The sequence below is a fragment of the Sinocyclocheilus grahami genome, unplaced genomic scaffold (genome assembly GCF_001515645.1).
Source record: "Sinocyclocheilus grahami isolate Dianchi unplaced genomic scaffold, SAMN03320097.WGS_v1.1 scaffold371.1, whole genome shotgun sequence".
NCBI classification, from domain to species: domain Eukaryota; kingdom Metazoa; phylum Chordata; class Actinopteri; order Cypriniformes; family Cyprinidae; genus Sinocyclocheilus; species Sinocyclocheilus grahami.
Genome location: NW_015505550.1, coordinates 646,924 through 663,525, shown reverse-complemented (window position 1 = coordinate 663,525; position 16,602 = coordinate 646,924). Strand labels below are relative to the sequence as shown.

The window sequence follows — 16,602 nt, the reverse complement described above, 5'->3', positions numbered from 1 at the left end:
ATAATAAACCATGTTCCTTGAGCACCAAATCAGCATATTAGAATAATTTTTGAATGACCATGACACTTGCAATATTATTTTTCCAATATTACTATATGCTGTATTTTTTAATCAAATAAATGCAGCTTTGGTAAGCATCAGAGCAAAAAAAAAAAAAAAAAAACCAGACAAAAACCTTAGTCCTCAAACTTTTGAACAGTAGTGTACAATTGGTCGTAAAAAGAATGGACCGGCGACTGTCTAATTTCCTCATTTAGTTTGTAAGCGGACACCTATTCCTATAGATAAAGACAGAGAGAGACGAGGGAGAAAGTATGGTTTGGATGGGATGGGAGTAAATTATTAGTTGCCCTCAACCCATCATATATTTGATGAAGAGGCATCCCCCTCTCATGATGACAGCCGATCACAGACATAAGATAACATGTTATTATACCTCCAACTGCTGGTGCTCACAAAACAAAGGAAAAGGCTATTCCCTTGCACTGCTGAAAGAAATATAATATATTTCATCTGGCATTAGCTCTGTGGCATAAGAAATGTTTTCGGTGTGGCAAAAGAATTTGAAATTCATTCTAAGATCATGGAAAATAGCAGTAAAGGCTGGAGAGGAGAAAAAAATGTTCAAGTGCTCCCAACTAATTATATTCTACAATCGCACTAGTGTTGCTGCCACAAATGGTTTGCATTTTAAAAGATCCAATTGTTGGAAATGTGAAGCAATTGTTCACGTTGGTCTTCTTTAGAGAATTTAAACAAAAAAGATTTAATGTTTAATCACTCCATATTAAAAAGGAGAGTTAGAGCTGGCAGGATTGAAATAAAAGGGGAACGATGACCAAAAAGCATTTTCAAAACAGTCACTTTCCAAGAATCCATTTCTTTAATCTAGATTCTCCGTAAGGTCTGAGGGAAGCCGGGCTACATAATACAGACTAATGCAGGGGTCACATTTGTGAGCAATTAGGCAGCATTAAGGCAAAACTCTTTGGATGGGATTTTAATACCAGTGGTATTTTAAAGTGTCAGAGCTTGAATCAGACACATCTATTAAAGCCAAACTCGAATGTAACAAACATCCCACTGTTATATCAACAGTCATGGGATTTCTGGCCACTGTCTCCAACTCCTTCAAAATTTCAAGCTCTGTCTCTCACTTTCCTGCCTCAAAATATGAATTTTCTCCACAGCATCAGCCTGCTTAAATACATAAATTGCAGGCATATTTATGTGTCCCAAAAATAACTGCTCTGGTGTATTTCCCTGGATCATGTGTTTCTGGATGCTGGAGGGAGTGAAGGCTATGTCATGGGTGCTGCTGCTGGGGACAGAGGAATGTATCAAGTAGAGCTGTGAAAGTCTGATGAGGTGAGAGAGTCATTGTCACAAAGTTAATCTACTTTTTTGTACTGTGACCCAAAAAAAAAACAAAATCAGTCTCATACTTTGTCACGCACATGCACACGGTAGGACTTACGTGGGATGGTGATACTAAAATGTTGTGGATCGGATATCAACAATTTCCTTTTTAGCTCATTCAAACCAACACCAGAAGGACCTAAATAAGCAAACAGAGAGAGACAGAAACAAAGTCCATTAATATCTTGCTTAGATTTTATTTTAGCATGCTGCTCTTTTTTTTTTATTGTATTGTTTCTATTTTTGTCAAAAAAAAAAAAAAAAAAAAATATATATATATATATATATATGTTTTATTAAAAATACACTACTGTCCAAAAGTTTGGGTAAGACATTAATACTTTTAAAGACTTTAACATGGTTACAAAGGATTTCTATGTCAAATAAATGCTGTTCTTTTGAAATTCATATTCATTAAAGAATCCTGAAAAAATTGATCAGTTTCCACAAAAATATTAAGCAATACAAGTGTTTTCAATATTGATAATAAAAATACATTTTCTTGAGCACCGAATCAGCCTATTAGACTGATTTCTCAAGGATCATTTGACACAGAAAACAGTCATTTTAAATTGCAATTTTCACAATAAAAAAAAACATTTCCCTGTATTTTTGATCAAATAGATGCTGCCTTGGTGAGCATAAGCTGATCTTGCTGACCCCAAACCTTTGATAGGTAGTGTATACAAAAAGAACTTGGATCACAAATTTAATTTAGTCAGGCCAAGATTTACACTGTATAATGTGGAGAGTCAAGCATGGTTATTCTATTAGCCGCTAATGATTGCTATGAGACATGCACAAATCAAAATCTATGTGTTATAGAACACAAAACAGAGTTTTTTTTCTACTCACTGGGAGAATACACATTTTCATTTGATGCATCATACACTTTCCAATACACACATGACTTCATGAGAAGCCCATGACGGTGCAAAACGTTTTCCTTATTCCACTGAGATCGAGTAGAAGAGTAAGATGCTGATTTATTACGGTGAGGAAACAGGAGATTATTTCATGTGTTTTAGGGTCACTGAGTAATGTGGAGCTCCTGTTTGAGAGCCATATGTAACTCCATGTTTATGTGTGTATGCATATAGGTGGAAAAGGAAAAAAGTAGACCGCAATACATGTTTCCAACCAGCCATATTTCATATGCAAACGCTCCTCTTCCCCTTAAAAGGACCCACAAACTCAAACAGGCTTTATTTTCAGGGGATGTTAATCTCCAGACCCCACTAGGCCCTGTCCGCCTGCTTCCAGGCCCACATAAAAACCTTGTCAAATCGAAGACGGATGGTCCGTAGTCCCTTGGCCATTCTATTCACTCATCTTGTGCACTAAATGAGTTTAAAGCCCTCAATCACTCATCTCTGCAGCGGCTCGCCCTCTCTCTTATGTATAGCCGCTTGTGTCCAAAAAGCCACAAACAGCATAAACTTGAAGTCCGAGTTGAAGCACTGAACAGCCAGGCAGACCCCTACAGTCTAAACAGCTTTCAAAATGGGATGCGTCAGAGAAGTTAACCAACTTTTTTCCTGATTATTCTGTTCATTGTCATGCTTTATTGACCCAAACAAAAACTAGCCCTTTACTCTTCAACAGCCCCAATAAAATAACACATTTGAGTAATCGTTTTTCAATCCAAGTGTATGTGCGCGCTCACAGGGGCAGGTTGCAGCAGCCGTAAAAGTGTCAGTAGTCATTAAGGCACTCATTAGGGGAGAATACGAAAGGCTTAATAACTTCCAGGCCAAGCGCGGAGCAGATGCAGTTAACCCGGAGTAGCTGCTAGGCTGAATGAACGTGGGGGGGCCGCAGTCCAACCTTCTCTCAACACCACTTAAAACACTGTCCTCATACAGTATTATCAGCATCAACATATTCCACCAAGTGTGTCCGATAAATAAACTTTCTTATCATTTATATGTGTAATAAGTTCACAATTTAAATATATTTTGACGAGATTTTAAGCCTTTGGAGAGACTGGGCACTATGCTACTTTTACAGGACCCTGCCAACTGCTCAAATGTGTAAAAATTATACTTGATAGTTCTAGGAAGAAACAACACATTGCAGCCCAAATTGTAATGTTCAATTATAAAAGCCCAGACAGAGATGTTTGGAAAGAGAATGAAAATTCTGATATAAAAGGAAATAAAGAATCTGATCCATCGTTTGAACTGACAGCTCCTTTAGATCATAATTTTCCTCAATGGTCATACTTCTGTTCCACCGTTATTCTGTCTGGTTCCGAACTACCACTTTATCAACTGAAATCTCTTCAATCTTAACTCAAACATGTACAAAAAACAGATCATTTGCTATGTTAAATAATCAGGTTTCAGTTAAAACACTACGGTGGGCTTGCGAAGCTGCACATATGTTAAACGTGCTGACTTTGGCTGCTCGATTAATATGTATCCAAACAGATAAGATCTTGATTCGCCTGGAAAGTCGTTTGAAACCGAACCGCAAACCGTGGGTCAGTCGTGTGAGAGAAAGCAAAGGGGAATAATACTAAAGACTTCTCAATGATTTCCTTTAAATTAATATAAACCTTTTTCCCATCATATGACGTAGATATTTGTCAGATAATCATACCTATATGCATACCTTGTTATAATAATGTTGATGTTTTTGCTCCAGTCAGGGGAAAAAGATTCAAATGGCATCATTGATGGCTGCATTATTAAACGCAATAAAACAACCGACAAAGAGTATGAAATAAAGACAGACAGGAAAAAAATTATAAAAAGTGCAGGCCAGGAAAAGTTAAAGCATGACCTCAAGGGACAGAATAACAGTTCAGAGAGAAAACACAGCAGACCCTTTTTCTGCATCCTTGGTTTTGTCACGACTGATACATCCATGATGCTGCCCTCCACCTTGAGACAAGGTGAAAATATGAAAATATTTGGGTTAGTTTGACTGTATGAGTTGCAAATTACCAGAGGGCCATCCTGACAGTAGAATAAGCTTGATTAATTAAACAGACCACCTTATGCATTCACTTACACAGGCATGTGAACACACACCCCATTAATTACATGCACCAACAAAACTGTGATGGAATCCATATGCCGTGTTGCATTCACAAACACACGGCCTGGTCTACTGCGGTGAACCATGACCCTGTGCTACCTCTCAGAGATTTGTACGTGAAATATTTTATACACCTGGTCAACATTACTTGTCAGTATATGAGGAAAAGTTCACAACAACAACCCTTTACATTGGGAAAAATAAATTATGAACTTAATTTAAAGTGGAGGAGGTCGATGAGAATAGGTTGATGCAGCATTTCAAGATTACAAAAAAGTTAAACAAAAGAAAGACTGAAACCCTCAAGCTATCTGTCATACAAATCTAAAATACTTTTTATTTACACTTTTATGAAACACTTAATTCATTGTTCTGGCCTCTATATTCTTTGTCAAGAATTTCTGGCAAACATACACCAAATCTGACATTCGAAAATCTAATATAATTTCAAGGGTTTTTTTCACTTTGCAAAAGCTGACGCCCCACAGCGGTTTCCCTTGAAAATAAGTGTTAACAATTCTTTGGTGAATAATATTAAGAAGGAATAAAATGTTCCAAGCGCTGCAAATGAAGTGTCAGAACAATGAATAAATCCTAAACTGGTCCCGTCAGCTCTTGGGGTCTTCAGAGGGTCAGGTTGAGTCCCACAGCAGAACAGGATTTATAGGTTACAGTCGAGTGCTGTTGTGGGTAAAGCACTGTTTGTGTAGCCTCAAAATAGCGTGTTTTGAACTTTTGAAATTCCTTCTTTGTATTTTTACATTTCTAAAAACTTTTAAATGAAGATGGTCATCATTTGGACAACAAAAAGCACCTTTTCATATACCATATATATGATATATATAATATAATTTCAAGGGTTTTTTTCACTTTGCAAAAGCTGACGCCCCACAGCGGTTTCCCTTGAAAATAAGTGTTAACAATTCTTTGGTGAATAATATTAAGAAGGAATAAAATGTTCCAAGCGCTGCAAATGAAGTGTCAGAACAATGAATAAATCCTAAACTGGTCCCGTCAGCTCTTGGGGTCTTCAGAGGGTCAGGTTGAGTCCCACAGCAGAACAGGATTTATAGGTTACAGTCGAGTGCTGTTGTGGGTAAAGCACTGTTTGTGTAGCCTCAAAATAGCGTGTTTTGAACTTTTGAAATTCCTTCTTTGTATTTTTACATTTCTAAAACGTTTTAAATGAAGATGGTCATCATTTGGACAACAAAAAGCACCTTTTCATATACCATATATATGATATATATATATATATATATATATATATATATATATATATATATGAATGAATATTTCTTATTCAAGTTGTTACACTTACCAACTAACAAGACAAGTCTGTGCCTGTCTCCGTGTTTTCTGCGGTAGGCCATCACCTCTTCATAAGTGGGCACATCAGCTGTGTCATATTGCTCACTTCTCTTACATTCATACATCGATTTATTTGTCTTCTTATCTCTTCTGCTGAGACGAAAACTCCTCCGTAGACCCGCTGGAAAAGAAGAGAGAAACAAATAAAGACAAAAAAACAACAAGCTTGTCTTACATTCGTGTGCATTTGAAAATGAGGATTTAATGTAAACATAAGTCTTACTGGATTCTTAACACTCTCCTACACTTAACTCATTCTTTACTGAGCCATTCACCCTGCCTACTGCATCTGTATAGGTTTGAGGTTGTGGTCAGTGATAAATATGCTTTTTGGAAGTAGGCCTGATATAAGAAAGAAGCTGATTTGGTGAGAATTAAAACAATTTTATTACTTCAATGTTGAAAACAGTCGATACCTAATTATTTATTTATTTATTTTTTGGAAACTGTGGTCCAAACTTATGAACTATATTGTACATGGATATTCCTTAGCATCTTGAGCCACTTTTAAAGGTCCTATATACATTTTTTTGTACTAGATTTATTTTTCTTCTAAAAATATTTTTTTTATTATTATTTTTGACTATGTTCTACATATCCTCCATTCCATTCCTGTGTTCATTCATCAAATATTTTGGTGTATTGGTTACTCTTTCATCCACTGTGAAGTGTTTAGGTCTATTAGTTCCATATACCACATTTTACCATATCTAAACCAATTCCACAGATTTTCCCCTAAAAATCAGCATGGAAAATGCGAAAAGCATCCGCAGATTCCATCTGGGCCCGATCATAACAGATTTTCCTGTGCGCCATCATCATATGAACCTACTTGTGGTTCTTTCATCCACGTCCAGGTAACAAAACGACCAGACCGAAATATCTGAGGCTACGTATTTCATGGGGACACAGCAGGAGGTGGGCTATTTCAGGACACGGTCATAGCTACGGGTGGTTTTTTCATGCCCTAAAAGGTTAAGAACCTCACCACAAAACTTCCTGTCTGATTACTCTGGACAGCACCAGTCTGTCTTTAATGACCCCAGACTGTATCAAAACTCAAAACGTACCCCTCATTTAAGCAGCACGGTTTTATATTCATGACAGATGCTAGTTAGTCTAGCACAGCCCCAAACCAGAGACACCTAATATCTCTGCACAAGGCATTTTCCCCTCCCGCCTTAACTGCATTTTATTTTTTTTAAAACTGTGATTAATGAATGCAGGGACATGATGCAAGATGCGGCAGTAAGAAAAGTATGGACCGAGAAGAAGGGGAATGAAAAAAACAAAAACCCCGATCCAGTCCCATTTAATACTTTCCACAGCACTGAGAGACTGTGGAGCGCAGATGTGCGGCCATGGACAGATCCTGCATTCTTTACAGCTTGTTCTTTTTGTTTAGGTCTATTAGTTCCATATACCACATTTTACCATATCTAAACCAATTCCACAGATTTTCCCCTAAAAATCAGCATGGAAAATGCGAAAAGCATCCGCAGATTCCATCTGGGCCCGATCATAACAGATTTTCCTGTGCGCCATCATCATATGAACCTACTTGTGGTTCTTTCATCCACGTCCAGGTAACAAAACGACCAGACCGAAATATCTGAGGCTACGTATTTCATGGGGACACAGCAGGAGGTGGGCTATTTCAGGACACGGTCATAGCTACGGGTGGTTTTTTCATGCCCTAAAAGGTTAAGAACCTCACCACAAAACTTCCTGTCTGATTACTCTGGACAGCACCAGTCTGTCTTTAATGACCCCAGACTGTATCAAAACTCAAAACGTACCCCTCATTTAAGCAGCACGGTTTTATATTCATGACAGATGCTAGTTAGTCTAGCACAGCCCCAAACCAGAGACACCTAATATCTCTGCACAAGGCATTTTCCCCTCCCGCCTTAACTGCATTTTATTTTTTTTTAAACTGTGATTAATGAATGCAGGGACATGATGCAAGATGCGGCAGTAAGAAAATTATGGACCGAGAAGAAGGGGAATGAAAAAAACAAAAACCCCGATCCAGTCCCATTTAATACTTTCCACAGCACTGAGAGACTGTGGAGCGCAGATGTGCGGCCATGGACAGATCCTGCATTCTTTACAGCTTGTTCTTTTCCACACAGTCACCTAATAAGTGCTGGTGGGGACCTAAGCTGGGATACAAATGAAATACACCGTAAGTCAAGTGCTTGTGTGGTTCCACAGTGATGATTTGGTTACAAGCGTTTAGGACAGAGCATTCTTCCACTCAGGCTAACCTGTGGTCTCTGCTGCTCGTGCCACTTGACATGTTGCCATCATGCTAAAACTCAACCCTGACTGGAGCAAAAACATCAACATTATTATAACAAGGTATGCATATAGGTATGATTATCTGACAAATATCTACGTCATATGATGGGAAAAAGGTTTATATTAATTTAAAGGAAATCATTTCCTTGGAGAGGATATGCCTGTGACCTTAAGTAAGCTGAAACACTGAGTGGCTTGTTCCATTAAATTTTTGTACCCTTCAGTTTCGATAGTCGATTGGCTCTGGCATTGAGAATCTCCAATTTCCCGAGCACAGAGCAGGTGCAAAGCTTTTATTATGGCTGTTCGGCTGTGGCTAGTCAATGCAAATTGCAGTTCTCTGTCTGAAGAGGATTCGTAATCTGGACCCTTCGAAATCACTTAAAACAGGATAGACGGCTCCATCTAAATAGCCGAAATATTGCCTTCCATCTCAATGAGGATAAATAAATCAAGACACAGAAAAGCAAGCAAATCTACCCCCCTCTTGAACCCCTCTCCATAACTGATTGAATTCGAATAAAAAAACCCCCCAAAAAACATGGAAATTAATCCATTCCAGTCTGAGCAGAAATGTGTCCACATTTTGGGCCTGTTTCTTGTCAGTGAACCTTATTTCTCTCTTTTTCCAAAGGACGCAGCTTTGTGTGACAAATCTATATGTGGGGTGACGGAAGGCAGCTCAGATATATTAAAAATGCTCAGCCAAGGACCTTCTGGTTTGGGGACAAAGATACATATTTAAAAAACGCCAGCTAAACAAGGACAGTCATAAAATTCCTTCCATTTCCCTTCCAGTATGACAGTACGGGCTAGAAGTGCACCCAAACATGCACCTCCTAATGGCGTGCACTGTGGTGTGACGAGTTAATCAGACCTAGGAGCTACACAACCTACCATCACCAACTAGCAGTTCACAAATCAAACCTGTTCTTCCACTGAGACATGGAAGGAAAAACAATGAAAAAGCCCAAATTCAGTGTAAACACAGAAAGACACGCGCTGCCGCCGCACACAAAATCGCCTGAGAGCTGCTGTGGCTCCCAAATGCCCATTTTCCACAGCAATAATATCTTACAGCCGTGGAAGAAATTTTGTAGATGTGTGAGGTGAAAGCCCTGAGGGATTTAAAAAGGCTGAGGATGAAGAGGGGTAATAACCTTCAAACACATTAACTCCCCATATGGATACGGAATGATGCACATTCACATTTATCAAAAAGATAAGGGAACCAGAAAAAGGTCAAAGAGGGGAATCATAATACTCTGTAGAGTGATCAGTCAAACTGAAAGTGATTTCATAGAATGAGCTCTTGTATTTTTCCATAATTTTTTGGTTTACAACCTGCGACTAATTCTTTTATCCATTATTTTGAAATGGGTAATCCTTGTCCTGTGCTTATAAATCATACTTAATCATGTAGTACATTTTCCCAAGTATGCCACTTTTTACTGATTGAGAGAGTGAAGGTGGATACGGTTGAACAAAATTAGCTGTATTTCAGTGCGAGTAGTTTTTAGGCTTCCTGAAACGAGGAAATTAACTCAAATAAAGTTCTCTCTCTTGTGAAATGCCTCGGCCTACGCCTTCCACCCCAAACAAGGTTAACGGAGAGCTGCCTGTTGAGCATGTGAACGATCCATTCAGATAGACAGACATATGGCCTTCACTCACTCCCACCCTCTTTTACGGTCATCTGTGGAAAGGTTTAGCGGTATTGTACAGGCCCCTGGGGTGGTGTCAGGGAGACCCCCAGCATCAAACATTAAGAAGTTTCCGGCACAAATCGCACGTACCAGAATTGTCTGATCTCATCTCATGTGCACACTAACTATATTCCATCTCTTGTAGGGGGAAATGTGTCTTTCTGTGCACTCAGACAAACGGTTTACCAACTCCAGTTATCTCTCAGCATTCCCACAGATAAGCACGAACTGGCTGCCTGGATCCAGGGGAGAAGATGGATTACCATCACAGGCAACGATTAAAGAAAAACAAGTATTTAGTAGTGCTATTTGAAATATGTATTGGGCACTGCTTTGAATCATGTTGAACTCATTAAGAATGGCTGTCTAGGGGAAACACACTGTAGGAGTGGATTCCATTGTGCTACCTAAGTGGAAAGTCGTGTTCTGCCCAAGTGTTACAGGCTTGCTCTGAATACCGACTCTTCATACCTGCTGGCCAGAGGAGAATAGACTTGAATGAAGGTTGATATTTGTTTTTTCTCTGTCCTATCCAAAACTCCAATTTAGAGAAAGGATTGTTAAGATGTCTTAGAGCCACTATATACATATACACATATACATACAGTGGGGAAAAAAAGTATTTAGTCAGTCACCAATTGTGCAAGTTCTCCCACTTAAAAATATGAGAGAGGCCTGTAATTTTCATCATAGGTATACCTCAACTATGAGAGACAAAATGAGAAAAAAAATCCAGAAAATCACATTGTAGGATTTTTAAAGAATTTATTTGCAAATTATGGTGGAAAATAAGTATTTGGTCAATAACAAAATTTCATCTCAATACTTTGTTATATACCCTTTGTTGGCAATGACAGAGGTCAAATGTTTTCTGTAAGTCTTCACACACTGTTGCTGGTATTTTGGCCCATTCCTCCATGCAGATCTCCTCTAGAGCAGTAATGTTTTGGGGCTATCGCTGGGCAACACGGATTTTCAACTCCCTCCAAAGATTTTCTATGGGGTTGAGATCTGGAGACTGGCTAGGCCACTCCAGGACCTTGAAATGCTTCTTACGAAGCCACTCCTTCGTTGCCCGGGCGGTGTGTTTGGGATCATTGTCATGCTGAAAGACCCAGCCACGTTTCATCTTCAATGCCCTTGCTGATGGAAGGAGGTTTTCACTCAAAATCTCACGATACATGGCCCCATTCATTCTTTCGTTTACACGGATGAGTCGTCCTGGTCCCTTTGCAGAAAAACAGCCCCAAAGCATGATGTTTCCACCCCCATGCTTCACAGTAGGTATGGTGTTCTTTGGATGCAACTCAGCATTCTTTCTCCTCCAAACACGACAAGTTGAGTTTTTTCCAAAAAGTTCTATTTTGGTTTCATCTGACCATATGTCATTCTCCCAATCCTCTTCTGGATCATCCAGATGCTCTCTAGCAAACTTCAGATGGGCCTGGACATGTACTGGCTTAAGCAGGGGGACACGTCTGGCACTGCAGGATTTGAGTCCCTGGCGGCGCAGTGTGTTACTGATGGTAGCCAGTTGATTTCTTCACACCAAGCTGCTTATCTATTGCAGATTCAGTCTTCCCAGCCTGGTGCAGGTCTACAATTTTGTTTCTGGTGTCCTTTGACAGCTCTTTGGTCTTGGCCATGGTGGAGTTTGGAGTGTGACTGTTTGAGGTTGTGGACAGGTGTCTTTTATACTGATAACGAGTTCAAACAGATGCCATTAATACAGGTAACGAGTGGAGGACAGAGGAGCCTCTTAAAGAAGAAGTTACAGGTCTGTGAGAACCAGAAATCTTGCTTGTTTGTAGGTGACCAAATACTTATTTTACCGAGGAATTTACCAATTAATTCTTTAAAAATCCTACAATGTGATTTTCTGGATTTTTTTTCCTCATTTTGTCTCTCATAGTTGAGGTATACCTATGATGAAAATTACAGGCCTCTCTCATCTTTTTAAGTGGGAGAACTTGCACAATTGGTGGCTGACTAAATACTTTTTTGCCCCACTGTATATATTTGTATGTAGTTAATTAAGAACTGATAAAATGTATATCTTAACTGCAATGCAAGTTGCTTTGGATAAATGCATTTTTTTTGTGCTTAAGAAAATGTAATTATAAATGAATTTATTTAAAGACAGCCACAATTTGTTCAGTAAACCACTGTTTAATGAAAAACAAAAACAAAAGCAATTTTATGTTTAGTTTTCCCCCACTGTACTGAAAACATACTGAACCGTGACTTCAAAGCATCCATCCATCTAGAATTGTGACTTCAAAACGTCCATACACACATTATTATTGTTAGTTATTATTTTTATTAGTGTAACAGTGCATTACATGAATATAAATAAATAAAAATAGCTAAAAGTATAAAGTAAATATATACAATCACAAACATATTTATAAATATTTAATGTATATACTTATGAAATATAATGCGTTTTATTATTTTTATTATACACGCATGAAAATAATACTTTTTTGAGAGGTGCATGTTTACAATTCTTAAGTTTAGATTTCTTAAGAGAGAGAGATCTCTTAAGAAATCTCAATTTGTGAAAATTGGAAAAAAAAACTCATCTGGTATAGTTTGTTCTTATAAGGAGGGTGGCTTGATATATGAACTACAAAAGCATGGGAACACTGCTTGATGCATCAGTGGAGATACATATACACAGTCAAACTCAGACAAACAGAGTGGGCTGCCAGGTCAAGCCGGTGCAGTCATCACTAGCAGGTTTAGTAAGTATCAGAACTACAAATCCAATAGGCTAGCTGGAGGACACAGTCCTGCTGTTAGTCTCATCAATCACCTGTTCCTTCCATCAGAGATACGAAACACCCACACACAAACATCACCAACAGACACACAAAACCTATACACTGAACCGCTGCAAAGACTGGCCATTCCTGACCCCCACAGATGGATAGCCAAACACTGAGACTATAATCATCCACTACTGGCTACAAATTAGACGAACAGATGCCCATTTGCTCTCTATGTCCATGGCCAATTCAAATCTTTTCTACCATACACACAAAATTAGAGACACTGCCAAACGACCCCTCCAAATTAAAATCCCAGTGACTTCAGCTGATTATACTAAAGTGTATCCACCTGAGCTGGGGTCAGTGTGGGGAAAAGTGTGGTAATCGAAAGCTGTGCACAGCTACAGGCCTCGAGGCTTCTGGCCCCGGTGCTCCTCCTCCAGGAGTGAACCTGTGGACAGATGAGATAAACTCATTTTGGAAAAGTAGCGTTTTTTTATTTCAGTCTAGAACACGCCTCCATTTTTCCATAACTCCTGCCTTAATTGGATTCCGGGGGCTAATGGCTTTCCCAGCTTTAGCTTCTCCCCCCAAATGTTTTCTTTTTTTTTGTTCTTTCTTCTGACTCCTGTCAACTTTCTTCCCTGTTTCTACTTCTCCTAAATTGTGGTCGCCTTCAGTCTGCAGAGAGGTCATTAGGATTAGCCGATCACTGCAAACCTGTCTTCACATCATATCACATCACATATTTTATGCAAAAAAAGGGGAATATAGTCAAAACTATACGCAAATAAAGCAAGGCTTAACTGGATGTAATGACTGACTTGCAGTTTAAAGCATGCAGACAAAATGCTCATGTATGATTAGGTAATAGCAGCCAATTGTTTGAGCAAATTATTTGGTCACATGACCTGTAACAATTACATGACTTTTTGTGTATCTAGTAATTTATTTGGTAAATTTGTTTCCAATCGTCTGCTTAAGACTGGAATACACTACACGACTTTTGCCCCAGTTTACAGTCTGGACAAGCTGACACTTGTTGCCAAAAGCCAGTTTGCAGATTAATTGACAGATTTCACAGAACATCGCTCAGCGTATGATAGTCACAGACTCTGATTTTTTTTTTAGCTTCAGACTAATGATTCCAACCAGTCCTGCTTAATTTTTCTGTGAAACAAGTGATGATTTTTTTCAGGATTTGAGAGAATTCAAAACAACTACATTTATTTGAAATAGAAAACTTTTGTGACAATATAAAAGCCCATGCTGAAAAAAAATTACTGACCCCAATCTTTTGAATGGTAGTGTAGAGTACATGGATGGAAACCCAGCTATTATAGTTGTTAAATGTTTGTTCTGTCTACCCCCCATCTTTAAAGCAAAACATGACTTTTCTGCCATATCACACACAAAGACGCACAGACACAAATGCACTAGTTCAACTGAAAACTGTACTGCTGATGTACATGAATGGATGGTACACTTGGGATTAAGACTAATACTCCTTGCACACCTGACACTCCTTCATCCTAGTGACAGGGGGGGGAGCAGAACTAGCAATGCATCTGTGTTATTCAGTCTTACATTACTACAGCACCAGGTTCAAATCATAACAGCGAATTAGACCATAGGCTTTAAAGAGGTCAATGATTTCCCCTCAAAAATTCTCCTGTTACATGGAATATGTAATGCATGGCAGGGCACGGAAGCTGGAAGGAGCTGTCCAGGGATCAGCCCTTGTGATGCTTTGGCCATTGGGAGGAAGAGGAGAGGCTGAGGTCACAAGGCTGGTAATGAAATCGTGGAAGAAAACAGGAGGGCACAGAAAAAAAAGCAGCGAGAGGCACAGCGTTGAAAAGGTTATCCCTATTGAATGACGGTGCTTGATTAAGCTTGGCAGACAGGACTGTGAGGCTTTATTTATAAACTTTCTACCCACAGGATCGCCTGTGAAATCAAAAGAGTTAAAATAAGTGGCCAGCGGCTTAGGGTTTACAAAAACAGACTAATGTCTACTAGTGAGAGAGAGAGAGAGAGAGAGAGAGAGAGAGAGCCAGAGAGACACACACAAGAGAGAGACAAAAAAACAAAACAAGCAATGGACAAAGGAGGAAATCAATTTGGGCGATTGACAGAGGAAAAAAAGTTAGTAGCAAACAAGAAACCCAGAAGAACAGGAGTGGAACATACTGTACAAGCTGTAAAACATTATAAATATATTAGAATAGACAAAAACTAAATAATATACATGTACAGTTAACATACTGTACATATATACAATATACAGTTCTGTTCAAAAGTTTGGGGTGAGTATGACTTTAATACTGTTAAACAGCAAGGTTGCATTAAATTGATTAAAATAATTTTTTTCTAACAATATAAATGTCTATTTCAAACGAATGCTGTTATTTTGAACTTTGTATTATCAAAGAATCTTGAAAAAAATACAACACTTTCCACAAACACATTAAAGCAGTCCAACCGTTTTAAAATGAATAACAAAAATGAGGAGCACATAACCGATGTTCTGGTTCTGGTTATCCGATGTTCTTCGTGAGGATCGTACCAAACTCAGGACAGCAGAGAGAAAATGGCGCAAATCAAAAGATCCGTCAGACCTGAGAATGTATCAGTCTTTGCTTTCATCTTTCTCTGCTGAAGTCCATGCTGCAAAATCTTCATATTTCCACAACAGGATCAACAACGCTCCAGACACACGTAATCTCTTCAAAACATTAAATTCTTTCCTCTGTCCCCCTCCACCACCTCCCACTACTTCTATAACAAATTATGATTTCGCCACATTCTTCACAGACAAAACTAGAACAATCAGTAGTCAATTCTCAGTCCCACACACACACACACACACACACAGATTTCACTCCCACACACACACACACACACTCACACACACACGCACACACACACACACACACACACACACACACACACAGGAATTCAAACCAACCACACCCACTGCTAAAACTCCCATCTTCTCCTTCTGTCCCTTCACTGAGGCAGAAGTATCAAAACGTCTCCTCTTCAGCCATCATACAACATGCCCTCTTGACCCAATCCCCTCACACCTTCTCCAAGCAATCTCTCCTACACTCTTACCAGCACTCACACATATCAACACATCTCTCCTTACAGGCACTTTTGCCACTTTATTCAAGCAGGCTCGGGTAACCCACTGCTCAAAAAACCTACATTAAACAACTCACTTACAGATGGCCACAGACCTGTCTCTCTCCTTCCATTCATAGCGAAAACCCTCGAACGAGTTGTTTTCAACCAGGTATCATTGTTTCTTTCACAGAACAAACAAACTGGACGCTAACCAGTCAGGTTTCAGGAGTGGTCATTCAACTGAGACTGTGCTACTGTCAGTGACGGAAGCCTTGCGGATTGCAAAAGCTGATTCCAAATCATCAGTTCTTATTCTGCTTGATCTGTCTGCTGCTTTTGACGCTGTCAATCATCAGATCCTCCTGTCTGCCCTCTCTTCACTGGGCATCACAGGGATCCCACTTTGCTGGTTTGAATCCTATCTCACTGGTAGGTCTTTCAGTGTGGCCTGGGGAGGGGCGGTATCCAAAGCACATCAACTGGTCACTGGGGTTCCTCAGGGATCAGTTCCTGGACCCCCCCTCTTCTCCATATACATTACATCACTGGGTCCCATCATATAGGCACATGGCTTCTCCTACCATTGCTATGCTGATGACACACAGCTCTATCTCTCATTTCAACCAGATGATCCAACAGTAGCTGCACGGATCTCAGGCTGCCTGGCGGACATCTCAGCATGGATGAAAGAACATCACCTACAGCTCAACCTGGCAAAGACTGAGCTTCTTGTCTTCCCTGCCACTCCAACTCTACAGCATGATTTCACCATCCAGCTAGGTTCTTCTACGATTACCCCATCAACTTCAGTCAGAAATCTTGGTGTAATCTTTGATGACCAGCTGACCTTC

At 39.4% G+C, this 16,602-nt stretch overlaps 1 protein-coding gene across 1 annotated transcript in view; it reads right to left on the bottom strand.

Annotated features, from left to right (window-relative positions):
- The window catches only part of mpp7a (MAGUK p55 scaffold protein 7a), a 67,811-nt gene that overhangs the window by 11,586 nt on the left and 39,623 nt on the right, over positions 1 to 16,602 (bottom strand). The window contains exons 11-12 of the mRNA XM_016230470.1: positions 5,786 to 5,956; positions 1,478 to 1,558 (exon numbers count right to left, since the gene is read on the bottom strand). Coding sequence (XP_016085956.1) covers positions 1,478 to 1,558; positions 5,786 to 5,956 — 252 coding nt within the window. The remainder of the gene's footprint in view (positions 1 to 1,477; positions 1,559 to 5,785; positions 5,957 to 16,602) is intronic.